We start from the raw sequence: 27,477 nt of genomic DNA, 5'->3' as shown, positions 1-27,477 counted from the left end.
GTAGAAGATTTTCAAATATTTATTGCCATCTTCCTGAGTTATTTCATTCATGGTGGATGGGGACATTAAATAAAAGTTAATTTCAAATAATAATTTTTATTACAAAAAGAAATACAAAATGCTTCTGAGATCAAAATTCTATTTTCTTAGAGAAAACATTTGAGTAATGGCTAAATCACAATAGAAGAAGCAACTTAACATGAAAATAAATTCTTCGCCAAAAGCAGGAGCAGGCTTGCTGTGCTTACTTGTGACAAAAATTAACAAAATAAAACAATATTCTGGGAAATCAACAGATTACAATATTTTTTACAACTACAGTCAAAACCATTTATAGTGATACCAGTCATAATTAATTTATTGGATGTAACAACCAAGAAAAAAGTCTCAACACAATCTTATATACCAAAATGAGGCTCCTTTTATACCAGAGATGTGCAGTGCAAGGAAGTTGCGAGGAATGTGTTTGTCATGAACCAATAAAATTGCTTTATTTACCTCAGTTCTAGTGGAAACGAGGCTAAGCGGAGTGAAAATAGTTAAATGAAGCGTTTCTATTTCTATTGGTTCCTGAAAAACACAGTCCTCGCAACGCATCCTTGCAGATCTCTGGTGGAAACAGCCTCACACTGCACTGGTTATAACTATCAACCGTGTTTAACAATGAAATATTTTTTTAAATAATAGCTGTCACTCTTGCAGTTTTAGCAAGACTTATTTTTCCAATGTTGATGTTGAGCCATTCAGGGCCGGATTTAGGGGAGGGCAAACGGGGCAACAGCCTCTGGGCCTCCACAAAAGAGGGGCCCTCACAATAGAGACATCGGATTTATTTATTTTTTTAAATTCCGATGAGTAAACACTAGTAATTCTAGTAAGCAACATTCTATTCATCTATATTTGTTCACTTCTATCAGGCAATCAGTAAAATATCAAAAATCTCAAATGGCTCTCATTTTATTTCGAAAATATACTCAGCGGCAAAAAATTATACAACATTACCGATTCTGCATACATTTGACGGCCAGATTTTTTGCCGCTCAGTAGAGTTTGGGTGTCCACCTCCACTTCTTTGTTGCCCCAAGGCCTCCACACCTCTAAATCCGGCCCTGGAGCCACACACATGAGGAGAATTTTTGGTTTATGAAATTTTGATCTTGGGGGAGGAACAGATAGGAGACTTAAAACATATAACATAATATGTTATGGATTGCACACAGACGAAAACCAAAAATTGCTGTCCCTTCAATGTTGTTATAAATGGTTTTAACTGTATACTTACTTAATCATAACAAAGTAACTCAATAAACAGCACTACAGTATTCCAAGCAGTTTCAAGCTTATGTTTAAGCCAATGTGGGCCGAATCAGGTTATTGTGAAGAAAAGAACAGGATACAAACAGAAAATATAAACACTATGGTATCTCAAGGGCAATTGTCTAACACACCATCACAACCCAATCCAACATTGCTTTCTTACCATAATCATATATTTTTGGCCAAAGCATGAGGTGAATCCTAATGAAAAGGCTGCTGTGAACATAATTATTAAAGTCTACTTAACACAGTAAAATTATGTGCTAGCAGTCAGTTTATATCCTGATGAACCAGCTCAGGTTTTAGTGTGTAGACTTAATGTTAAATAATCAGGGGTCCTAATTTTTTCTGCCAATTGCGTCATTTCCGAGGCGTTTCTTTTTTATAGATTGCCAAACGAGAACTCAATGTGGTAAGGAGCATTTATACCAAAGAATATTTAACAACAATATTTTATAACTTAAAGGGACGGCAAATAGAGAATTGTGAATGTATCACTATTTTAATTATTTGTCTTAATTTTAGTACATTTAACACCCCAAGTGATGCCTGCCATATCTTTAATTAAGAAGAAAAACAAAAATTCCTGTGTTTAAAAAGACGTTATTTAAACGCAATAACAAAAGTACAAGCCCTGTTAATCACCATTTAAACATACCAAAAACTTAACTAAATCAGAATCAGACTTCAATAGTACCCTGCACTATACACTTAGTAATAATAGGTGGTTTTAATAATTATTTAACAATTTAAATAATAATTATCCTATCACAAGATAAGCTGAGAAGAATGTTTTTAATCGCAAGAGATCAGTTCTTATACAAATTGGTTTGTACATTGAGTTTTTGTGTTTTTGTAACACCACCAAAAAAATAAAACAGGAAAATAGCAGTAAGGTGAACCGGGGCTATTGTACTACGCCATGTTCGCCATGTTTATGTGTGTTGTGTGAAGACAGTCTTCTGGCGAACACAATGTAAAATGGCCGAGAAGAACATGGCGTTGTAAGGACGCCATCAGACAGCTCAGATACAATACCCCTCCAGCTACAACAGCCCCAGGTCACCTTACTATCAAACCAGGTCAAAAACTTTAATTCATGAGTAACCATGGAACCATTTCACAGTAAACGTCATAGTGACATCGCATCAAAATCGAAAATCGAAATCGTTATGACTTTTCCTTTGAAAAGATTCCATGGTGGCTTGGTGTGACGTATGGCCAAGGTCGAAGATATGTTTAGACTTTACTACCTTGTTGCTGTAACTTCGTACAAAATTGAAAGAAGGCATACAGGGGCAAGGTAACTATAGTGTAAAGATATCTTTGACCTTCATTTTATTGTACCAGTTGTTTTCATACAAATTAAATTTTGTTTGCAACTTTTAAATGAACTTTTTGTTCTTTTAAACAAGTAATAGTATTTTGTTAAATATTTACAACTGTTGTATGAAAATGAAAACAAGAAACTCAAAGGAATAATAACTTTTCTGCTTTGTATAAAAACTGATCTGTACTACATTAAACTGTGAAAGTATTGTTGTGCTCCATTTCTTTACACAGTTCTAATATCAGCTCTTTATAAATACGCGGGTTGAGGTTCTTGCCGAGCAAGTACAAAATGAACCAGTTCCCGAATCCAAAACGCTTCACAATGCTGGAGACTATGCTTCGCTTAACATTTCTCACTTGACCCATTATCATGACAGTGCGTAGGGGACGAGCCGAGAATACTAACACGCGGAAGAGGACAGCCAGTGCAGACACGAAAGTCAGCATGAGCAGCCAGAACCAGAGAACAACAAAGATCTTTTCGTTGACAAGGTTTAGTGGCAACACGCAGAGACGGTCTCTGACTTCAATGGTACCTGAAGGTCCGTAGCGTCTTAGGAAACACTTGGTGAGCTTGGGGAAAAACTGATCCATGGGGTTGACGGAGACAAAGTCTGTCATGTCTGCGGGGATGCGGGGCGTGTGCGTGAAAGCAGCGACGGCAGCGCCGTAGTTGCGGAAAGCGCCGTCCAGGAAAACGTCCAAGAGAAATATTTGACCAACCTGTAATTATTAATTCTGGCGTCACTTTAGAGATTCATATCAAGGGATTACGATTTTTTAGCTTGCTATTTCGCAATCCAGGAAGCATTGGGTAGTACAGTATTTGCCCCTGGGCTGGGTCTAGGACAACAGAATATTATTTATATATTTTTTTAAACTCATTGATTTTATTAAATTAGTATCTTTCTGGGACTTACTGTGATTACTGTAAACTAGCTGTTGTCCACAACTTGATCTACAAAGATGTTTATCGCTATCCCAACAGGAAATGTCCTTCCTGCTGTCTAGTCTAGATGTTAAACTAACCCTGTTTAATCTAACATCTGGTGTATCATAAAACTAACATTGTTAGTCTTAACATCTGGTAGCATGCTGAACGGTTGTGTTGCTCTGAAGATGAGCTCTGGTTGAGTTCAAAACGCGTCAGTGTAGTGTGGTGGTGGTGATAGATGGGTTTGTGTGATTTGTGTGTGTTCTTACAGTGTGGAGGAACTGCATGAATACACATTTATGTATAAACTTAGCTATCATAAGGTTGCAGGTGAGCCAAGTAATTTTATCGAAAATACAAACTGAGACATGGATGCACAGAAAAACCAGAAAAAGAGACCAGCACTGGAAATCGAACCCAGGTCCTCAGCAATTTGTTATCCATTTTCAATATGGTTTCACAGGATACCCGTAAAAGTACCAAATTTGGAGTTGAAATAAAAAATACAAAAAGACTCCACAAAACCAATCAGCCAAATAATTGTTTCAGTTCATTGATATGGACCTTTGCAAAGTAACGCCTGATTCAATAAATTAGCATACCATTACCATATAAATTACCATCATTTGCTCATACCATTTCAATAGGCGTCCACCCTCCTTGCAAACCGCGTCAGCTGCATATGCTCTTAAATCACTAGGTTTTTCAATGATTAAGGTAAAACTGGATTTTTTGATGCACTTACCACATTGATGAGGTTGAGTATTTCGCAGAAAGCGTAGCGCAGTGCGTACATGTTATGGGAATACATGCTGGAGTGGGTCAGGTAACACACCAGCTCGCCGCGCCGGTACTCCGGCCAGTCCTTGGTCACCATTGGGCTTGCTGAAATTCATTAAGCAATATACTCAAAATGTTAGAATGAGAATCCGGAATCTGCATTGCATGTCAATCTCTGCATTGGGGAAGTGTTGTATCTATGTAAAAACAACTGTGGATAACATTGATATCTGAAAAAAATAAAAACCTGAATGCAACCACTAAAACATATCCCTTAAGTCTTTTTTTTATGTATGGCAGCACTGACTTGCAGCAAGACTTAACAGATACATTTAATTTTGTAGTGTTCTGGTCTTCATTCCACCGATATAACCACCCGCCACTAAGCAAAAAAAGTTGAAGTGATATAACCACCCATTAGGTACAAAAAACCCCTACTGTGACAAGTGGTCAGAATCATTTACTTTGGTCTCATGATCGTAGTTGTAGAAAGTTGCAGCATAGTTAGGGTTGCCAACTATACTGTTATTCACAACATTATACTTTTTACTGTTGAACAAAAATAAAGTAACTATACAATACAATTGACTGACTGAGTTTCTTGCCGGATTCTTCTCAGCAGAGGTTTTTCCGAACCGGTGGTAGATTTTTTTTGACATTCATAAGTGCTTGTTATGGCCTAAATTGAATAAAGATATTTTGACTTTGACTTTGACTGTTTTCAGCATCAAGATGCCTAACACTAAGTACATGCTAAGTCAATGCAGCTTACCTAGTCAGTCACAGTAGTGGCGTTTCAGGACAAATCTGTCAATTTAAATATGGGTAGATCAACTATTTCTTGTTGTTATTCTGTCTCATCAGCGAATTAAGAAGAAGAAAGAAGAAGAAGAAGAAATGTTGTGTCACATTATACTGACATGCTTGTTAGATGACCAATTATAGAAGGGGCAATTATAAAACTACCACAAAAATTAATGTTTGGCAAATTTTAATCCTATAAACTTACGGTTTAAAGAGTGATTTAGGACACCGTAATTATAGCAATAAATGAAAAGAAAAAGTTGATCGACCCATATACAAAAAAATTGCTCCTTATTTATTTAATTTTAGTTTGACTGTCGCTAAATTGATTAGTTGTGGGAAAAAGACTAAAAATTTGTCTTTAAAACAATAAAACACTGTTCATATTTCCAAAATAATTACTGTTTATTTTATTTCTCAGGCCTAAATATACTTTACTTTTTGTAAAAAAAAGTTGGCAACCCTAAGCATAGTTGAAACTTTGAGGTTATGGGATTTTTGTATTGGGGATGTCTATCTGCTGAAGGCCTGACAAAAGAAGATATTATTCGAGAATAATATTGTAATATATGGTTTCTGGTTCATGCTATACTCTTTTCTCTTATAAAAGAAAAGAGGGACAAAAATGCCAGGAAGAAACTTCAATAAAAAAACTGTTAAATTTAACAAATTTCGATTGCAACTTGGCTCTTATTTCTTTTTGAGCACCAGTGCTTATGATTATCGCAGAAATACATTAATAAAAGTAGATATTTATAAGTATAAAGTAGTAAGACAACAGCGCCATCTCTTAGCAATACCTGACAACACTTACTCAGGTCAGAAGCCAAAGTTTTCAAGCGACCACCTTCCCAGATCTTCCAGAGATAGCGTGGAGTGTAGAACATAACAGACTGGCCCAGGAGCACAAAGCAGACCCACTGGTAGTAAGTGTGTTTGATTTTGTCATCTTCTTTGTTGGAGTCCGGGCCCACACCAAGGTATGCATTGTGAACACCTTCTTTCCCTGAAGAATTTAGGTTCTTAATCTTAGCTGTTAGGTGTACCTAACATAACTTGGATGTTTTAGTAGACAATTTTGTTATTATTAATTAGCTACAACTAGAGGGTTATTTTTCTAATAAAGTTAATGATTACCAAATGTGTTCAACAAAAATAAATATATATGACAGATAAAAATAATTACAATTGAAGTGAAGAATTAAAATAAAATGATATTTATCCAACTTTAGTCACTGAATATGGCAGTTAATTTTGGTATCCATGTACCTACCTGTCTGCATGAGGTCAGGAATGTGGCATCATTTTACTATGTATTTGTGATCATGTCTCTGCTACACATTCAAAACCAAATGCAAATAGGCAGTCAAATTGCCTTCAAAAGTAAGCCTAAATTATTTGATTTGTAACAAAGAAAACCAGAAAGTACCTAAAACGACTGATGATGATTTTGAATAATATAAAATAAACCTACAGAACTAAAGTATTCGAATTCGGATGGATGGAATCCACTTGGACGTGTTTGAATGAAATCTTTTACGAAAATAAAGATAAACGATTGAGTACGTATTCACGAATCTAGGTTTTCACGAAATAAAGCTGCTAATTACTCGCTGATTATAAATATGAACTTACCAACGAATTGGCTCTTCAGTGTGTATATTCCGTAGATCCAGCAGTAACTGTTAACAGCATCTATGTCCTTATCTTTATCACTGTCGGTCATGCAGTGTATCGGCTCGCCGAAGAACTGCTTCGAAGTAACCAGCAAAGCGGACACAAGCAACATAAACACAGTCACCTTGTAATGCATTTGAAACACGTTGTTGTCGGTGCAAACGTTGTCGAACTTCAGAAAAGCCCGAAAGGGCATGAACAAGTTTATCATTTTAAGGCAAAAGCAGCACACAGGTCTTAATTAAAAAATCTACTTCTCACAATCGTAGCAAAGCTACCCGCGAAATCGCTACCAAAATAAATATTTTCAATGACTCGCTCGCTACTACCACTGCTGCCAAACAAAATTGACTTGACTTTGCCGGAAATATAGTTCCGCGATTTATGTTGGCACATTGGAATTGAATGAATGAAAATGCGCGAACAGCCACACGACTGAGTAAGACTATACCGTATTTATTTTTGCATGAATTCAAATTCTATTCTGTACTGGAACATACTTAGTTGAATATTAAAAGGAATATAAATGAGTTTTTGCATCTAATCTGAACCCGACCAGTGCTAGTGAAATTATGTAAATAGCAGTTGATTTTCTCGATATTTTCCCGTTTGACAAATGTGTGCGTAGGCATTTATTAATTAAATTTATGACATTTATAAAAACATGTATTAATCATTATCTATTATGCTTACAATAGTTAAAGTGCGACGAGGCATTTTAGTTTGTATCTTGAACGATGAATTCAAGCAAAGCTAAGCTGACAGATGAGCATGATAAGTGATATGATAACGACCAGACAGAACACCACTTGATTATGCTGAGTGGCTCCCAATTTATACTATTTGATGTTCTTTTTATTTATTCTTGCCTAATTTATTGAATCAGGCGTTACTTTGCGTAGGTCCATATCAAACACAGATATCCATGAACTACTACAACTACTTTGCTTACCCGCGACTCTCTCCCTTACTACAGCTGAAATCTAATTTGAATTATAACAGTTAGGATTTATAAAAAAAACATGCCTTAACAGTGCTGTGAATAAATAAATTTTGAAGTCAGTTTTAAGTGACGATTATAGTTGGACGTAGTTTAGCAAAAATGACCCAACCCTCAACAATTATTTTTAGGGTTCCGAAGCCAAAATGGCAAAAACGGAACCCTTATAGTTTCGTCAAGTCCGTCTGTCTGTCTGTCTGCCCGTCCGTATGTCACCGGCATTTTACTCGAAAACTACAAGATGTATATCAATGAAATTTGGAGAACAGATGTCTTGTCAAAGCCGCTATTTAGTTTTGTAGTTAAATTACAAAAATAAATATTTATAGAGGAGGCACTCCATACACGTAACAGAAATTAAAAAAAAAAAAAAATTTAACACATCAACGTGTGGCACATAGTTCGACAGCTCTTTTGAAAAGATAGTAAGGTTTCTCAAAAACTTTTTTGATTAAGTGAAGATTTCCGGAAATAATCGCTCCCAAAGTAGCAAAAATTTATTGATTAATTGATTAAAACTTTATTTTCACCATAACACAAAAACACAATATAGAACTATACATAGGTAGGTATTAATAAAGTTACTTTAAGATTAACCTAATAGGGTTAGCTAAAACTAAAAAACAAAAATAATACAATAATCTTAAAACATGTTCTTATAAACAGTGGATACCATGTGCTATGGGAAAAAGGTGCTGACCCAGCATAAAACTGCGGGCGACCGCAGCGCTGGTATTCTGCCAGAACCTTAGAGAGAGATCCGTGGAAATGGTATATAATTATGCCAGTGTAAAAGTTTACAAAAAATAGATGTAATTTATGTTTAAAGTCTAATAAGTGAATAAAAAAAAATAGATCAAAAACTAAGAAATACAGTACTGAATTAATAATCCACCCACTGCAATGAAACAACCGTATAATCCCGAAAATAAATGCGAAAGTTTGTAAGTCAGTTTGTTTGTTACGTCATCACGTCCAAACCACTGAACCGATTTAGAAAAATTGTGTCCCTCTCCCCCCTCTATCTTGTAAACCGTTTGTTAAAAAAATATGCAAAAAAATATAGAAAGGTAACGCTTAATAAATACTTTCAACGAAAATTGGTTTCAGCATGATCGGATATACTGTTTTTGAGTTATTGCCGAAAAACTGCGCTTCTTAACAAAAGGACATAATTGCCGTGAAGATACGCTCTTTTTCTGGTAATAGATTTTAAGACTGTAGTAAGTGTTTTAATTGTGTTATAACGCACATAATATGACTTGATTTTTTTCGTAATGGCTACGGAACCCTATCTTGGGCGTGTCCGACACGCTCTTGGCCGTTTTTTTTTTAAATTTTTGGATCTACTTTCAATAGGAATAAAAGCGAATTTTAAGAATAACATGACAGTGCTTTGGATCTTTTTTGCTAAACTACGTCCAGTTTACCTATAATATTTTGTGGGTACTTCACTTGGGGATTGACAATGACGAATTTAAATGTTTGTTTAGGTTCGTGAGTCTAACGTCTGGTTCTGATAGCACGGTGAACGATTGTGTTGCTCTGAGGATGAACTCTGGTTGAGTTTGGAACGCGTCAGTGTCTTGTCTGATAGTGGTGATAGTTGGGTTTGTGTGTTATTCTTACAGTGTGGAAAAGGAGGGAGCTACATTAACTCACATTTAATTTTGTTGCATAGACGTAGCTGGGCCAAGTCGGGCCAATCAACTATTTTACCCACACTTTGGGCGTCTCCTGCGTTAAGTACCAAAAAATCGTACTTCCAACAAGATATTTCACAGTTTAATAGGTAGAACTTACGTAGGATCGCATGTATTATGTACACCATCTATTAAATTACAGAAAAAAACATGTTTACTTACAAAAATCTGCAATTGTTTGAAAAATGTCGCGGACAGATTAGTGTGGGTAAAAAAGTTAATTGGCCCAGCTATCGGAAGGTTACGGGTGAACAAAGTAGTTATATGTCGTTCATAAAATTTATTCTTTCCTTTTAATGTATTTTTATGTGTATTGGACATGTATCTCTCTCTCTTTCTCTCTCGCTCAGCTCGCTCTCACTTTGTTTTTTTTTTCAAAAATAAAGCCGTGGGCTAAATTAGATAGGTTCGAAATAAATAAAAACCCATTAGTAACATAAAGTTCTTTAATACCATAATTATTAATAAAGATTTAAGGTACGTAATTTGTCAGTTTTTGTGTTTAAATATAAGCAGATGTAATAAAAAATTGTATAAACTATATTATCTTAACAATTTAACTGATATCATTGGTACGGAATGTCAATTTTAACTCATCGTATTTTGTTTTTGTTAACACATAAGCGTGACGAGAAACCTAAATTTTATAAAACCACACAGTTCTAACAAAATAGTCCAATATGGTAATGTATAGAATTGGTCTGAAATAATTTGTAGTTATTACTTGGACTTTATCTAACATAATTATTGTTTGGTACAATTGAGCAATTGGATTGTTAAAAAATAGATAATTCTTAATAACAAACAATTTTAAAAACATATTATAGTGATTTAACTCGAGTAACATTTGAACGAAAATACATGTAATAATTATGCAGTTTCCTGAAATTATCAATAAAACGAAGGTGACATGCTTCATTTCGACTTAAATCTAGTTACTAATGAACTAAACTAAACTAGCATGTTTGAAGGCACTGCTTACATCAAACACGCTCCCAAACTCCCACCGCACACCTCACTAAACAATCAAACACCACTTGGCTTACATAAACGTAATTCGGGTTAAGTAAACATTTCAAATATAATCATACATAGGCCCTAAGCTGTCCTAAGTAAATTGCAACACAAACATACACAAGTGTAATCATATAACGAAGATCGAAAACCACAGTACAAAAACGACGTCTACTGGAGTATATCAATCAGGGCTTCTCAAAGTGGGGTAAAGGGGTGCGCGACAAGATTTACGTAATGGTGGGTGCAAGACTAGCGAAATTTAAAAAAAAAACTTAGTTTCTCCAATAGCGAATTATATTATTTTCTTTGGGGGTGGGAAGATAGCCGTTCGCTGTCATCTAAAAACTTTAGGGGTACGTGGAGCCATAAGTTTGAGAAACCCTGGAGTACATAAATCGAGTCATTCGCTCGTTGTTGTTAAGTAGAACACTCTATTGGTGAAAAATACTTTTCCTTTTAGGAGTGAACATATTGTACATAAAAGACTTGTAATTCTGACATATTGTCGATATGATCTTCGTTAAATAAGTGATAATGTATTTAACCAAAAACTAAACATAACAATATAATAATATGTACTTTTGACACGGTGTACTTTTTAATCACAAAAATAAGTCTGTCGTTCCTAAGCTTTTTCCAACGACCATTTTTATAATTTACTCTTAATCGACGTCTCTTCTTGATTTCCTTCGTTAAAAGCCATGTTGCCCAGAGCAAAAATATTATCGGGGTCGAGCGTTTGTTTGGCAGCCAATAGCAGCCGCCTCCCGGGTTCACTCACAGTGTCTGTGTACCATTTTTTTCGAAGCTTACCAACTCCATGGTGATGGGATATCGACCCTAGAAAAATTAGAGAAATATGTTTAGATTGAACATGTATACTTAAACTAAGCAATAACAAGAAATTAAAAAGTTATCGGTTGCACTCCAGGTAATAAAGAACCATTAAAAAAATAGAAATGAAATCTCATTTGTTTACACTATTATTATTATATTCATTCTTTACAATATAACAGTCTTACTCTATCGTGTACTTATATTATTAGATTATTTCACTCAAACTTCCGTAAACATCATTGCAGCCAACTTGAGTCATTCAAAATGTTTAGTTTTTTTTTCTAAATAGGCAGGGGTTGAGTTTATGCAGCCACTAGAACATTTTATAGGCCACTGAAGGGCTACTACGTAAAAAATTGAAGTTCGTATCGTACCGGCCCTCTCACTTACGAACGCTACGATTTTTGAATTTCGTAATAGCCTTGCTGGTAAAAAAAATCTTACCACCGCAATCGATAATTTCGTCTCGAGCAGCTTCTTCGATTTCTTCGTACACGGTAACGGGGTCCTTAAATGCTGATGTGTTGAATCCAAAGTAGAAGTAAATGCAACAGCCCGCGTCGTACCTGCCGTAGCAATAAACAAAATATACATGATTCTCTTATACTTAATTTATTTTAACATTGGCAAAATTTGCACACGTTTTTAAATGAAACAACGAAACTACTTATTTAAAAAATCTGTTAACTTCAATAATAAAAAAATATAATAAATAATGCTAATCGCTAATAATAATAAATGTACATGTTCGAAATACAGTGTATTTGACCGTTAATTCAAACCTTAAACGGAGAGTAGTCTGTGATAAAGGTTTTGGAAGATCAACTGACGTAATAAGTACTACGTTACCACAGAATATATAATACATGGCCTCCCCCAAACATAACATATAGGTTTTTTAGAAATACATAATAAATGAATATCACGTGACACTTGACACCAATTGATCTAGTCCTAAAGTAACCAAAGTTTGTGTTATGGGTACTTGAGCCCAAACATTCGTATTATTCATAGGTAGGTACATTTACTTATTTGCCCCGACCGTAGATCGAACCCGGGACCTCAAGCTTTCGTAGTCAGGTTTCACTAACCTGGGCTATCTGGTCGTCAAGTTTGTGGAAATCATGCTTGACGCTGCTGTTCGACGCGGCGACTTGACGCTGTTTTTTTTCGAGTCGCAAGAAATTCAAAATAGGGTCAGGTGACCAGATTTATCGCTGGAAACAAGCGTCGAGCGACTTGCATGTGGCCACACCTTATCGCAACTCGCATGCAATGCAAGTTCTTGCATAGTCTAATGAGGGCTATCGCGTATGAATTCGCCACTAGAGGCGCTAGTGTAGCGTGAGGTCTCCGAAATGTCAAATCTCATAGTTTTTGGGTGAGCTATGCAGGTTTATTTATAATTGAAATAATTTTGTGAATATTTTGCAATATCTGAAATTAATTATGGCAAATATGCGTTCCGGGGCAATGCATGTCTGTTTTAAGACAGTTTTGTCTTTCGGAAATCTTTGTCCTCCCTTTTTTCCGAACAAAAAGGGGGACTATGCAACACTGTGGCATGCTCGATATTTTTATGGTACGGTTTTAAGGTGTATTAAATATGATTTTAATCTAAACTTTGTTTTTACACCCGTAATAACAGACTTTGAAAGCCATACTTAAAAACTTCACGCAACAGTGCGCCATCTAGGGAGACAAAAAACGATAGCCCTCATTGGGTCTTTACTTACGTCTGCGTCAGCCGGCAGGAGATATGGTAGTGCGTGACGCCGCGTCGCGCGCACTCGTCGCGCACGCGCCGCTTGACGCCCGCGCACAGCGCCAGCGTGCGGTCCCACGGGACTGACGTCTCGAACGACTCCGCCACCACGTCGTAGTCCAAGGCTAGGTCCTGTGAAACAAGTACTAGTTAGCCTAACTAATAATTAAATATCCCGCTAATATTATACTTAAATGCTACTTCATCATGAAATTCCGTATACAGATAGTTTGAGCCCCGGGGAAGGACATAAAAGGATAGTTTTTATTCCGGAAAATTGCATAGTTTGCGCGAGATAGTGATAAACGAATTCTATGCAGACGGAGTTGCGGGCAACAGGCTGTTTAATAATTGTTTTTACTCAATGAAAAAAAAAATCGTCTAGGAATCTTGATCAGCACCAGCTTTCTATTAAAAAAAGAATCATACAGTGAGACTCACTCATATTAAATGATATTGTAACGGATAATTCACGTCTTAAATACAGTTTAGCTCGACATGTTTCGGGCTATTTCGTAGCCCTTCTTCATAGGAGCACGCGACTCGGCGTGACACGACACGCCGTCTCCGGCACGTCGGGGAGACGTGAGTTATCCGTTGCAATATCATTTAATATAAGAAAAAAGTTCTAAGTAAGACGTATTTAAAAAATACAGTCGTTTTGGGAACCTCCTTTCTAAGAAGTCGCATAGAAAGAAAACTTTCCACTGATTCTGCCGCTATCCAAGACAATGTTCCGACCAAATTGAACTCATTCCGTCCAATTTGGCGTGCAGTTAAGGTATGAAGCTCTACCGGTTGCATTCGCACTCATCCACCAGCACTAATAAGGGAAGGCCGCATTACCGCTGTCTACTCCAGTACACGGCCTCAGGGGGGCTACTACAAAATTAGAAAATCAAAGTTCGTCTCGTCTCGTACCGTCCCTCTCACGCTCGTATTAAATAATATTGGTGTAAGCGGAACGGCAAGATACGAAGTTCGAATTTTGCACTTAGTATTCACTGGGCCAGCATAAAGCCCAACACACATAGACGGCGGGTGCGGGTCGTGCGCAGGCCCATGCGCGTATATGGACGCACGACCCGATCCTCGCCCGCCGTCGTTGTGACGGGTCCATATACCACCATGTAAATGGGTCAATTAACTTTTAAGTGTTGTTATTCTGTTCCATAACTCAGGAAACATGAGTGATGATGTCAGAAAAATGTTTGCAATTTATATTAATGAGGGCTATCGTTTTTTGTCTCACTAGATGGCGCACTGTTGGGTGAGGTTTTTAAGTATGGCTTTCAAAGTCTGTTATTACGGGCGTGAAAACAAAGTTTAGATTAAAATCATATTTAATACACCTTAAAACCGTACCATAAATATATCGAGCATGCCACAGTGTTGCCGTTTTGATCGGAAAAAAGGGAGGACAAAGGTTTCCGAAAGACAAAACTGTCTCAAAACACAGACATTCATTGCCCGGAAACGCATATTTGCCATAATTAATTTCAGATATTGCAAAATATTCACGAAATTATTCTAATTTTAAATAAACCCGCGTAGCTCAACCAAAAACTATGAGATTTGACAATTCGGAGACCTCACGCTACACTAGCGCCTCTAGTGGCGAATTCATACGCGATAGCCCTCATTAGCACACCTACGAGATGAACCATAGAGGAATTGCCTTAAAACTGTCACAACACAACTTCTAACTTTTAATGGATTTGTACCCCATAAAATCATACATTTAATAGGTAACGCAGGAGACGTTACCAAGGCAGCAAAAAGTTGCATGATCCAAATACTTCCGTCGCGGTCCCGCGCAGGACCCACACCCTCCGTCTGTGTGTTGGCACAGAATAAGTAATGTGTTGGGCTTGGGCATAAGGACTCACCCGTATGTAGGCTATGACAAAGGTGAACGTGTAGCCGCGCTCGCCGTTGGCAGCCCCGGCCGGCACCCCGCCGTACTTGGCTGCGATGGCGTTCAGTCTCCGCTCCCGCTCCGCTACTTCCTCCGCGTGCCCTTTGCGATACAGAGTAATAAAAATATTGGAAATCAATACCAACTATAATTCTCGAATGTTTTAAAAGAAAAACCTACCAAATAAATTTCGGTAGTTTTTTGAAGGAGGTTTTTGTCCAGCATTGGACATCTTTCGACTAAATATGATGATGATGGTGGTGTAATTTCATTATTATCGTGCATTCCAGAGGCCTTATTGTCTATCACACTTGCAATCACACTCGTTTTCACCACTTCTTTCTGTCACACGGTATAAGACGAGGGTAGAAAGAGATGGTGAATACGCGAACGTAGCGCGTTAGATAATAAGGCCTCAGGTAAAAAAATACTCTTATCTACGACCGAGTACGAATATTAACCGTACAAAAGTAACTACGGTTAATTTAATACCGTACTAAATTTTGGTTTAGGTTAAGTACCTTCAATAAGCAGCGTGACGACGCAGAGCGAAGCGGGATCGAACCCCTTGATGCGTGTTATGTAGAAGTGCTTCAGTCCGTCGAGGATCACTCCGCCCCACGTGGTCTCCGTCTTTAGAGCCAGCCCGAAACGGAACTGCAAGGAGATAAAAGAACAATTTAAAAGACCGATACGTATACAGACAGATAGACGTGTAATAAAGTTTGACTATCTATTATGTAGGTGTTTTTTCTTCGCGTCGCGTTTTATTCCGCAGTGCCTGAAGACTGAAGTCTGCGACCAGTGTGTGTTGACCTATGGCTCTGAGACGTGGTACTTGACATTTGGCCTCTTGGAGAAGTTCAGAGTTACGCTACGAGCTATGGAGAAAGGTTATGCTTGGAGTTTCTTTGCGCGATAGAATCCAGAAATACGGAAATTTGTCAAAGAACTAAAGTCACCGATATGTTGTAAAAATATGCAAGTAGGCCGGTTACGGGCAATTGGTGGATGCAAGTGGCGAGTTGTCCTTCACTGTGGTGTTTTAAGGGGGAGGCCTTTGTTCAGCAGTGGACGTCTTTCGGCTGTTGATGATGGTCACAATTTCGTCTTGGTACCTGGTCGTTATCCATGAGCCGTATGCTAGCGGGTTGCAGACGAAGCTCGGCCACTTCGCGCTCGAATCTCACCCCCGCCTCCCATCCCGGGAACACCAGCGAGCCGTAGCGCGTCACTGGCGGCAGCGGGCGCACCTTCAGGGTCACCTGGAAAAACGGCGTGGAGCTCAACAGCTGAGGCCTTAGGCGCAAGCCACATAGAAGAGACGGGGGACGGAGGCGCGTTTGAATCAGTTTTCATACTAAATGTATAGAAACGTCGCGACGCGATCCAAAGCAAACAGAAGAGACGAAGCGGAGACGCCTTCGCCCCGTGTCCGCCTCGTCCGCGACTCGCCCCCGTCCCATTTCTTCTTCTGTGGGGCTTACCTCTCCGTAGCCATTACGTACATACGTGGGGCGATTTTGGCGATTCTTTGACTCATGAGATGTTGTGACAATTGGCTCGACCCCCTGTTCATATCAAGTGAGTTTCCTAACAAATGTCTTAGTCTATAAACAAACGTGGATATATGCTTTATTGTGGATTGGTATATTTTAGAAGAAAGAAAAATTACCTACCAATTTATACCGTTGTTGCAGAAAGACTTGCGAGTTTCCTAGGAGACAGTCTACCACTACCACTACGTTATTTAACCTGCACTAGAAATACGATTATACGTTTATGTTACCTCAGTGACGACTCCGAAGCACCCCTCTGAGCCCATAATGACGTGCTCCCATTCCGGCCCGCACGAGATGCGTGGCACGCGGCAACTCTTCTCCAGTACACCCACTGGTGTCACCGTCTGTAACAGCAGACGTATACGGTCAGCAAATATAATTATGATTCAAAAGGAAGGGAACATCAGACTTCCGAACTTAGGGACTATCGTCCACGCACTACCAAAACCATTCTGTTTTAAAACGGTCACATTGCAATGTAAGGAAGGCTGAAGGGTTCACGCTTTGATATGGCAGGCAGGAGTGGAAGATCATACATATTAGCACAGTGAACATTCGGTTAGTCAATTTTACTTCAGGGACGGCGGAGCTACGAGAAGCAACTTCATGTCATGAATTTGGTAAACTTCTTTGGTTACGGCTTCCTCCGGTCGATTTTCCTTATGCACAGGTACTTTTTCTTAATCAAAACAGGAGGGGGGGGGGGCAGCGTCCCCTTGCACTCCACTTTCTCAGCCAGCCGCTGGCAGATAAGATATTCCCTACCTTAGTCTGTACGACCAGATCTTCGATGTTTCCATAGGTATTCTTCTTCATGCCGCTGGCGCGAGTGGCCACCCAGCCGCCGAGCGTGGAGAACTCGTAAGAGTCCGGCTCGTGGCCCACCGTCAGACCCCGGGCGCGCATCTCGCGCTCCAGGTCTTGGCCCACTATGCCTGTCTGAAAAGAAGAGTAGGTATTTTTGAGGCCCTTGTACAAAAAGGGCCATGCAAGGCCTTGCACCATTGTGTACTGACATACTGTCACTACAAGAAGTTTCGAGAACCATCGAGAAGCGAGCTTGTGATATATTTCTGTTCATCGTATCTTGCTCGTGCTGGATTCTCGCCGATCGGTATCGATTTTGTGCCCGTTGCAAAGTGATAACACCAGTCTCTGCTATGTCCTCCGGCCATTTGGATTTTGTCTATCCGCAGCTTGGAGATTCTTAATCTATTAGTATTTCACCTAAGGAATCACGCACGAACTCGGTAGTATCTTCTCGAATTAATCTGTACTCTAACCAGTCGTTGGTTACCACTTACTTGAACCACCATAGAGACTAAAATCATTTGTCTCCACAACAGATGACATAATCCCTTAAGAATACTGTCAAGAACTGTTAAGTACTACGCTAATTTTACCTGCACTCTAGCCAGTAGCTGTTCTTTGTCGATCCACAGTATGGAGTTCATCTCGCTGGTGTCTAGAGCCACGATGGGCCGTTCCTCGCGCTCGGGGCATGTCACAGAGCCAGAGACAGAGGTGCCTCCTCCGAAGGGGATTATCACGAATTGATGGCGGGTCGCGCAATCTACTATTTTTACCACCTAATAGGAGGAAAAGATTTTAAGTTTAGGATAAAAGTACGTAACAAATGGAACTCTTAGGGACTATTTCACCCTTCATTGATAAATTTTATGTGACAGATAAATATGTAATGCCTTTTCTCTTTGTTTGGTTCGATTAAATAGAGGCAGCATCACATTTATTTGCCACATAAATTTACCAACGTGCGGTGAAACAGGTCCCAAATCTGATGGCCTAAGCCATTTGGTATAATCCTACTAACATATCCTAGTGTGTCTGGATCACACACACGAACACAGTTCCGTTCTTTCCCACGCAGGATGGAAGCAAGCTGCACGATGTAGTGCGTCTTACGTGCGGTCTACGTGGACAGTAGGCCTCATGAGGCTCGCATCTCAGGTAGACAGCAGTAGTGCTGCCACCCTGACGCTGGGTGTGGCGGGTGATGTTAGTGCAGCTGCTAGCGCTGCCTATCCTCACTGCACGCCAACGGATAATAAATATCATCATCTGCACGTCACTATGAACAAAAACTTGGCACCTAGTTGCAGTGCGTATGACCTGCGATCTACGTGGACAGTAGTGTTAGGGTCTCCCGACATCTATCGACGCGAAATCGGCTTAAGCCGATCAAAAAACTCTTTATGTCCCCGCGATAAGAGCGAAAAAGACGTCGATCGGCTCGGCTGTTCACCGACGGGAGACGTCTTTTTCGCTCTTATTGCGCGTTGTTTGGATTCTGCGTCGATATTGTAGTGTAGCTCGACTCACGTGCTCGTGGCAGTCCGGCCAGATGACGGCGTCCGGAATCCGGGGGAAAGTGTTGGTGCGCAGGCGTGCCATGTCGCTGAGAGTCTGCCCGTGTGCCCGTATCAGGCGGTCCATGCCTTCTATGCTGAGAGGCGCTATTGCCTCCAACTCCTGGAATACACTGGCGGTTAGATGGAAAGGGAGACCTTTGGCCTAGGGGTGCCCTATTCATTAAAAAATAATATCTCATCATTCAAGCAGCTGCGTTTAACAAACGAAACTGCGAAGTTGCGCATTTTTTTGCGCATAACGAAAGGGTTCATACATACTTGACGCACGTGGTGGGGTAAACGGCTCTCCTGGTAGGAGGAGGGCACGGCGGGGATCTTGCGCTGTTTGCTGGCGTCTATATTCAGGTTCTGGACGGCCCATGGTATGAAGTGGGGGAGGGTCTTTCCGCCTAGTAAGTACCTGGAAGAAAAAAAAAGGAAATTTATGACTAACGAGGAACTGGGGAGCTACTACGAAATTCGATTGAATAACATACCTAAGCGTCAGCGCAGCAGCAGAGACGAAGTTTGAATTTTGCACTTTCTGTGCATGCTGCATGTACTTTTTATTATAAGCTTTTATTTGAATTGCAATGTATGTACGTACCCAACTAGCAAACTATCTCATATAAGTGTTGTACAAACGTTTTTCATAAAACTAAATGGTATGAATTTAAGGCTTACAAACGTTTAAATGACTCGATTTGGCGCAGTTCTTATGGCTTAATAGTCGTAGAGTGGTCAGTCAATCGTCATAAGCAAGCGCATTTACTTAGTCACACAGCTGTCATACGAAATATATAAACGACTGTTGTAAGACCAAATGGTTGTAAAGTAGTCATAACGCTGACGTTTGTACGACTAATCAGTTGGTGAAATACAATAGTGAAGCCATTTTAATAATAATTCATAACATAAAAACCTGTTTGCGTGTAATGATCGCCACTATTAAAAAACAGTAAGTATTATACTTTTTACCGTTTTAGTTAATTATAACTGATTCGTCATCTAGTAAAGTGAAATGAAATTCGGTATAAAAATTTATTTATTTATTTATTGTCAAAATCAGATACGCATGCGAAAATAATTTTTTCGACGAACGTTACTAGGTTTATTAAGAAGTTTTTAATGCCCCCTTTAAATAATGTTTGTTTTATTATATTTAATTTAATAAATGAATCGAATTTTATTTTTAAGTTGTTAATATGACTTTTATACAATTAAAAGGTCTGGCTTATGACTTCAAAGTTATAAGCCGACGCAATATGGACACCATTACCACTATTTAAGGGTTATTTATCGGGTATCTGTATAGCACTCAGTGAGCTGTTATCGGGTTATTTAATAGGGTTATCCAATCTACTTACTTTTGATATTTTGTGTATCGACACTGTCAGAACTGATAATCTTATGAAACAAATAAGTCGTAACCCCTATCTTTTAGCTATAAGACGGTCGTGTTTATGACTGTTGTATGGCATTTTAGCCACCAAAGTGCTGTAAGATGTCATATTGAAGTTGTAAAACCGGGAAACGGTCTTGGTTAAAGCTTTTGTACGACAATAATTAAATTGCTTTATTACTATGTTATACAAACGTTTGTACAACTGCGATTTAAGAACAATATGCATTTAAGCTAAAGTTCTATATAAGTGATACTTATGCAATGGCACGTCGTTTTAAAACTTGCTTATTTACGATGAATCAGTCGTAATGTTATGACCAATTTGTTAGTTGGGTAGGTATACCCACTTCCAGTAATCGGATTTTCTTGAAATTTAACATAGCCATTAAGTCTGGTGACAATAAATGAAGTAATTTGTGAAAGTCTGGTGGTCCAGCCAGAATCGTCTCCGCAGGACGAAACATTTCAACGGTTAAGGCATCGGCTTGAAATTTGGGACGCAAACGTACCTGTATTTAATAGTTTGGATGACATTGCAAGTCAGTCACCAAAATGTACAGTTAGCAAAAAAGCTTCTATTAAAAATGAAAATTTTAACAAAAACTTATTAAGATTTTCATCATAACATCAAACGCATTGCCACCCTATTTTAATGCGTTTGAACTAATCTATAGATCAAACATAGACAATAACAAGTTTGTCAAAACAAAACACTCATGCAAAACAATGCAAAGGCGTCAAAATAATTCTTTGAAAGGCATTGATGAAATACGCGTGAACAAAATACATCAATGACAATAATACGTTAATTTCCAGCAATTAATAAGTAAACCCTATATTGACAGTGTATAACATGAAACGATAATTGAATAGAGTTGTCGTGAAGGGCATAAACACATAGACGCGTACTCTAGCTAGGACATAGAATATTGTTGTTATTACAGGTTGACACTTTGCGGCCAAGGCGTTACTTATAATTAATAGATAAATATAAGTATGTGTAAAAATAGATTTAGGTACTAAAATATTTTATATTTTTTTCGAGCAGTTATGTATTGCGAACAGTAATTTGACACAAGAGAGAAGCATGTAACGTCGACAGTGCAACGTTTTAAATAAAAACTAAATAGTGATCATTTAGTGATACATTGCGTGCATTGTATCTATAAGGAAAAAAGGTGGGTTATTTTATTAAAACATGTGAAATTATGTTTATTTATTGGGCACTATAACAACCCTTTAAGTTGTATTTAACATGAATTTAACAGATAACAAGAGAATGAGATGTAGGTACAAAGGCTATCTTATCCCTTATACCGTTACCTTATACACACTGTATAATATATTTATATGGTCCTTGATAAAGATAACAATTTGATATCGAGCACAGATATAGATTACACTAGATAACGCAAACACCTCAAACTGTATGAAAACCAACCGTGTCACTTTTTTATATCTACTGTAACGTCTCAAGAGCGAATTAGCGATGTGAATTCCCCGATGTCCGCGCAAAATCGATTCAAATGCACCGCCCGCCCGCGCCGTGGGGCTCGAGTCAGTCACTAGTCATGATAGTCAGTTAGCGGTCAGTCTTTGTATGGGGCCAACCCCGACGTTTGGTCGGGGTTCGGACACGCGAAGTAGATGCATTTGCGTAATCTAGTGTAATCTATATCTGTGATAACGAGAGTGGCGTGGATAAAGCTATCAATGCGTTACATGTAATCGTAATCGTGTATCATCAATAATCTGGAGTAGTAGGAAACCTATTGCTCCATCATCATTATCATTCTCATCATACCAGCCGTAGGACGTCCTCTGTTGGACATAGGCCTCCCCCATGAACCTCCAGTTGATTCGGTTGGAAGCGGCTTGCATCCTGAACCCGCGGTTTTAACCAGTGGCCATATTGTCTAACGCTCTGACGCACGCGATCGCATTCACTATCCCTTAATTTCTACCCTCTTCTTAAACCGTGTGACAGAAAGAGACGGTGAAAACGATCGTGTTTTGTACTGTGTTAGACAATGCGGCCCCAGAGGCTCGCGACGCTCGCGATCGCAATCAAATGACATATTTCGCATACAAAAACTGTCATTTGATTGCAATCGCGAGCGTCAGAAACGTTAGGCTCAGGTTATCAATCCGCGCTTGCAAATCCGCGGTGCCTTGCTCCAAAACTAATAAAATAAATATACTGGGACGTCTTACACTACCCGATCTAATACCAAAACAAGCAAAGCTTGCACAATGGGTACTTAACAGCGGATAAATATATTAGTGCCTGGGCGATCGAGTTATTGGGCGGTTTTGCTCGGAGTTATTTTTTGTTACATTGTGTAACTAATAAACAAATAAATAATAAGTCGCTATAATTTACACTTAAAAATACCATTAGAACTCAAAAATATGAGTTTTGACAGAGATACAAACAAGCTAGATCGATTGTATGCCCCTCTAACCCCCACATAGCAAATTGGCCCTATACTAAAAAGTTTAAAATTCGTAATTCGAGCATAAATATTTATATTTAGGATTCCGTACAAAACCAACCGACCGACCGTAGGGTCAAAAGGAAAAAACGGAACTGTTATAGAATCACTTTTTGTCCGTCTGTCTGTCTGTCTGTTAAGACCCTTTTTCTCAGAAACGCGTGGAGGTATAAAGCTGAAATTTATACCAAATACTTAGGTCTACTGTCCCTCAGAGCTGTGAAAAAATCAAACTTCTAAGTTAACGCAATCAAAAGCCGCTGTTTATGCTTTTCGTTTTCCTACTGATGCTCTTTATAGGGAAACAGGGTTTCTTAGAGTTAGGCAGCTGTTTATCCTTAATGCAGTCACTCGAGTCCACAGGAATATCTCAGGGTCTTCACAAAAAGACCTCATGAAACGCCGAATCTACCGGGTTCCGGTACCCTTCGTTAAATCGGCACACGCAAAACGCGCTGCATTTTTTGCACATCCGTTTGTGTACAATGCTGTGTGTAGGGTCTGCGATTTAAAATCACGTACCATGCACTCGGTAAAATCTATTGTGAAAAAATGGTTTGCCTCTCTCTCATACAACGATACCGAAGACATTTTACGCTCATGTAGTTAGTGGGGTCGTAAGTAGTACCTAATCCTAATCCACTAGTTCTCGCACACTAACTGCGGAAAAACACACACACACACACACACACACACACACACACTCACACGCACTCGCACGCGCACGCACACGCACACACACACGCGCACACACACACACACACACACACACACACACACACACACATTAACACACACTTTTCGTTTTTATTTTTATTTTTATTTGTAATGTTCCTCTGCTTGCGTTTCATTCCTTTTTGTTTTATATTCATTAATTGTAACATTTTTGTAAGTAAGTTTAAAACCTATAAGCCATAGTGTAACAAAGAAAATTGGTAAATTTGTAAACCGACTCAGTTGAGTGCCAAGATACAGGCTCAGCCTAGTTTGGTACTCACCAGATATATCTGGTATATTGTAATAGTGGTCATTTTTAGATAAATAAAAATTATTCTTATTCTTATTCTTATGCTGCAAATTTTCGACATTCGGAAGGGAATCAATAACTACGCGGTACTTCCCGTGTACTCAGAATCTTGAAATTTGGTACGAAGCAACGTCTTACAGCACAGATAAAAGAAAAATTGCGAAAAGCATAATTTTTCATCTACTTACCATCATATAATAAAAATATTTTTAATAATTTGTACGGAACCCTCGGTGCGCGAGTCCGACTCTCATTTGGCCGGTTTTTACAAGCTCTTATTTAATTTGATCTGTTTGTTGTCGTTGTTTTTTGTTTGGGCCAAATCTCGCAAATTCACTTCCAGTGACCACGGGAAGTGAACTTGCGAGATTTGACCCAAACTCAACAATTTGACCAAATTGACATGAATTTTGTATGAATATGCAGGTGAGATGAGATGACAATGTAAGTACAATCAACAAAAAGTAGAGTCATCAACAAATCTTGTATTAAAAATGTTTTTTTTTAACAGAAACTTTATTAGTTAAATCTGGTACAAGCTTTTTAATCAATTTGCCCACCACTTTGTTGTTTGGGTCAAATCTTGTAAGTTCATTTTGACCCACTTCCTTTTTCCATTGGTTGGATGATAAAGTAAGTACCTACCTATAGTCAACAAAAAGTACAAGCAACACAAAAAAGCTGCGCCTTTGTACATAACACCTTTTTTTACCTTTTGTTTTTCCTTTTTTTAAATAAAGAGTAAAAACAAACAAACAAACAAAAGCTTGTATTAATATGCATCACAAGGGTTCGATTATCTTGGAATAATTCAACATCATTACCTATTGCCCCATAATCTTTAAAAACGTAAGAGAGGTAATCACAAATACTCGTGCCTAGTATAAGTACCATCATCCATGGTATGGTGTTTAAAGTTTGAGCAAGGTATTAGCAAACGATGAAATACAGACGTACCTAATATTAGCACTACGTAATGTGAGTTTAGTGTGTTGTAATGAAACGCGTTGTTAGCGGACAATCGCAGTCGTGTTGACTGTGACATCTTCAGGGACGCGACATTATAAAATATTTAGCCCTTTGTATACAAAACGGTGGGCTGATGATATTGTTGAAAAAGCGGGGCGTGACTGGATGACCCTCGCCAGAAATAGAGAATTGTAGAAAGAGAAAGAGGAGGCCTTCACCCAAACGGGCTCCGCATCACAGAAAGATAACTAACCCTACTAACATTAGATTAATAAGTAAAAAGTAATAGCACGACTACTAATAGTACTTGAATTGTAAAATATTTGATGTGGAAATAAAAGGCTAATTATTATTATTATGTTCTTTATTTTGCTTTCATTCTTAGGTTTAGGTTTTTATAATAGTTATAAAAAGTAAAATACAGAAAAGTACGTCCAAATAAAAAAAATATTATAAAAACCTAACCTAGTTTGCCGCCGGTGACGGGGTAGGGCCCAAGCTACCGGTGGTCAGGGCCGCAGAGTGAGGAACCTCCGGACGATGAGTGCCGTGTCCAGAAGTAACCGCCTTCTGGATCTGGCCCGATCCAGCCATCTAGCGAGAGTCTCTTGAGATGTTGGTCGAGACTCTTCGCTATTAGACCGTTTGCCGAAACGACTATCGGGACAATGATCGTCGAGTCAACATCCCACATAGCAGTCACCTCGTGAGCCAAGTCAAGGTACTTGCTGAGTTTGTCCTTCTCGGCCTTCACGAGGTTCTCGTCATGTGGGATGGTGATGTCGACGAGCACTGCCTGGCGGTTTGATCGATCTGTCAGCACGATATCAGGCTTATTGTCTACAATAGTCCTGTCCGTGATGACAGATCGATCCCAATAGAGCGTGGCACGACCATTTTCAAGAACTGGCGCAGGGACATACCTATAATACGGCACCTCAGAGTCTACAAGGCCGTATCGAAGAGCAAGTTGCTGGTGGATAATCCTGGCTACTAAGTAATGTCTGTGCAACTAAGTTATTATTATGTACTCTCCCACGCATGGGGGAGGCCTATGTCCAACAGTGGACGTCTTCCGGCTGATAGGATGATGTGATGATGCAATCTCGCACGAGAAATTCGCCGAAAAATAAGTCATCGACATAGCTCGCAGAATATACAAGTTGAAGTGGCAATGGGCGGGTCACATCCCTCAAAGAACAGATAACCGTTGGGGGAGAAAGTCCTCGAGCGGCGACTACGAGCCGGAAGACGAAGCGATGGCTCGGCTACATCAGGTGGACTGATGACATTGCGAGACTTGCGGGAAAACTACTTTCTAAATCAACGCAATAAAAAAAATATAACAAAAAATTTAACCGACTACAAAAAAACATGAAAATAATTTCAGTCTCATCTGCCACACCTACGCACTGCTGCTGGCTCGTGCTGAGGCACCGACCGACTTCAGACTGGTAGGAAATTATTTTCATGTTTTTTTGTAGTCGGTTCAATTTTTTGTTATATTTTTTTTTCATGCTTTTTAGTGTAAATAATCTAAGATACAATAGTTTAATATCTACTGCTCGTCAACTTTTATGAAAGATTGCTTTTTCCGATGCAGAGACGTTCATTGTTGAGGAGTCCTGGTGTTTCACCACCCGTTTTACCATATTCTATGCTGTTATGCTGTGTAAGTTTTTACAAATAAATAAATAATAAATAAATAAATATACATTACGAGGAGCATAAATTGCTTAGCAACTGTGTCAAAGTAATTAAAATTCAACCCATGAAATACTTGTTATTGAGTAGTAACGCCGATGGTCAACTGTGGTCTTCATCATCAGTTCCACTTCACCAAATGATGATTTTCAAGAGCAAATGCACGAGTTACTACTAAATATATCCAATTAGTTGTCCCTACAACATTTGAAGAGTTCCCTCGATTTCCTTAAGATCCAATCATCAGATCCTGATTTGGTGCTTATGGGACCCAATTATTGAAGACATTCCTTTTTTGAAGTCGGTTAAAAATACAATATATTTACAAATGTCGCTAAAAATAAAAATTACAATTACAATAGAGAAACTTGTAGGGTACTTCCGGTTATCCTAGAAACTTAAAATTTGGTATAAAGGTAGCTGTTATATTATAGCACAGCCAATATAGACACAAATAGGCGACATTATAACACATGCGTATGTGTCAGTAAATATAGTTACAACTAGGATTTTAGCGTATTAAACATAAATAGAGATGTACACCGACTGCTCGCTCAGTAAAGCCAACTATTGGTCACATTAATAATAGGCGAATAATTGGCGACTGGTCGGCAAAAGATACCTAATATTCGGCATTTTTAGACGGGGAAAGGATAGTACATTCAATTTCCGTCTAAAAATTCCGAATATTAGGTACCTGCATTAATATCTGCCACAGCGGAGTGTGCAAAAATATCTGACACGCTCTACCAGCCCAGAAAATAGAGTGGTATCAGATGCACGCTTTGTTGTGTCTGATATCGGTGCTGGTGACTGTACTAATGAAGAGCACCAGTTGTTAGTATGTATGTATGTAAACTTT

The 27,477-nt window shown here is 38.7% G+C and overlaps 2 protein-coding genes across 2 annotated transcripts in view; both read right to left on the bottom strand.

The window, feature by feature from the left end:
* Window positions 1-80: 80 nt before the first annotated feature.
* LOC141429226 (innexin inx2-like) lies at window positions 81-7,295 on the bottom strand. The gene is made up of 4 exons (XM_074089499.1): window positions 6,803-7,295; window positions 5,982-6,173; window positions 4,329-4,468; window positions 81-3,372 (listed from the first exon to the last, which is right to left on the bottom strand). The coding sequence occupies exons 1-4, from the start codon at window positions 7,053-7,055 to the stop codon at window positions 2,839-2,841; spliced, it is 1,119 nt and encodes a 372-aa protein (XP_073945600.1). The 5' UTR covers window positions 7,056-7,295; the 3' UTR covers window positions 81-2,838.
* Window positions 7,296-10,994: 3,699 nt separating this feature from the next.
* Window positions 10,995-27,477, bottom strand: part of LOC141429214 (alkylglycerone-phosphate synthase-like) — a 35,302-nt gene continuing 18,819 nt past the window's right edge. The window contains exons 3-13 of the mRNA XM_074089488.1: window positions 19,295-19,436; window positions 18,987-19,136; window positions 18,050-18,235; window positions 17,412-17,585; window positions 16,874-16,990; window positions 16,203-16,349; window positions 15,606-15,741; window positions 15,056-15,186; window positions 13,138-13,298; window positions 11,846-11,967; window positions 10,995-11,404 (exon numbers count right to left, since the gene is read on the bottom strand). Of these exons, the coding sequence (XP_073945589.1) occupies window positions 11,214-11,404; window positions 11,846-11,967; window positions 13,138-13,298; window positions 15,056-15,186; window positions 15,606-15,741; window positions 16,203-16,349; window positions 16,874-16,990; window positions 17,412-17,585; window positions 18,050-18,235; window positions 18,987-19,136; window positions 19,295-19,436 (1,657 nt within the window). The 3' untranslated portion in view covers window positions 10,995-11,213. The remainder of the gene's footprint in view (window positions 11,405-11,845; window positions 11,968-13,137; window positions 13,299-15,055; window positions 15,187-15,605; window positions 15,742-16,202; window positions 16,350-16,873; window positions 16,991-17,411; window positions 17,586-18,049; window positions 18,236-18,986; window positions 19,137-19,294; window positions 19,437-27,477) is intronic.

The sequence above is a fragment of the Choristoneura fumiferana genome, chromosome 6 (assembly GCF_025370935.1).
Source record: "Choristoneura fumiferana chromosome 6, NRCan_CFum_1, whole genome shotgun sequence".
Taxonomy (NCBI): domain Eukaryota; kingdom Metazoa; phylum Arthropoda; class Insecta; order Lepidoptera; family Tortricidae; genus Choristoneura; species Choristoneura fumiferana.
Note: the sequence above shows the minus strand (reverse complement) of the source record. Positions and strands in the feature narration are given on the sequence as shown.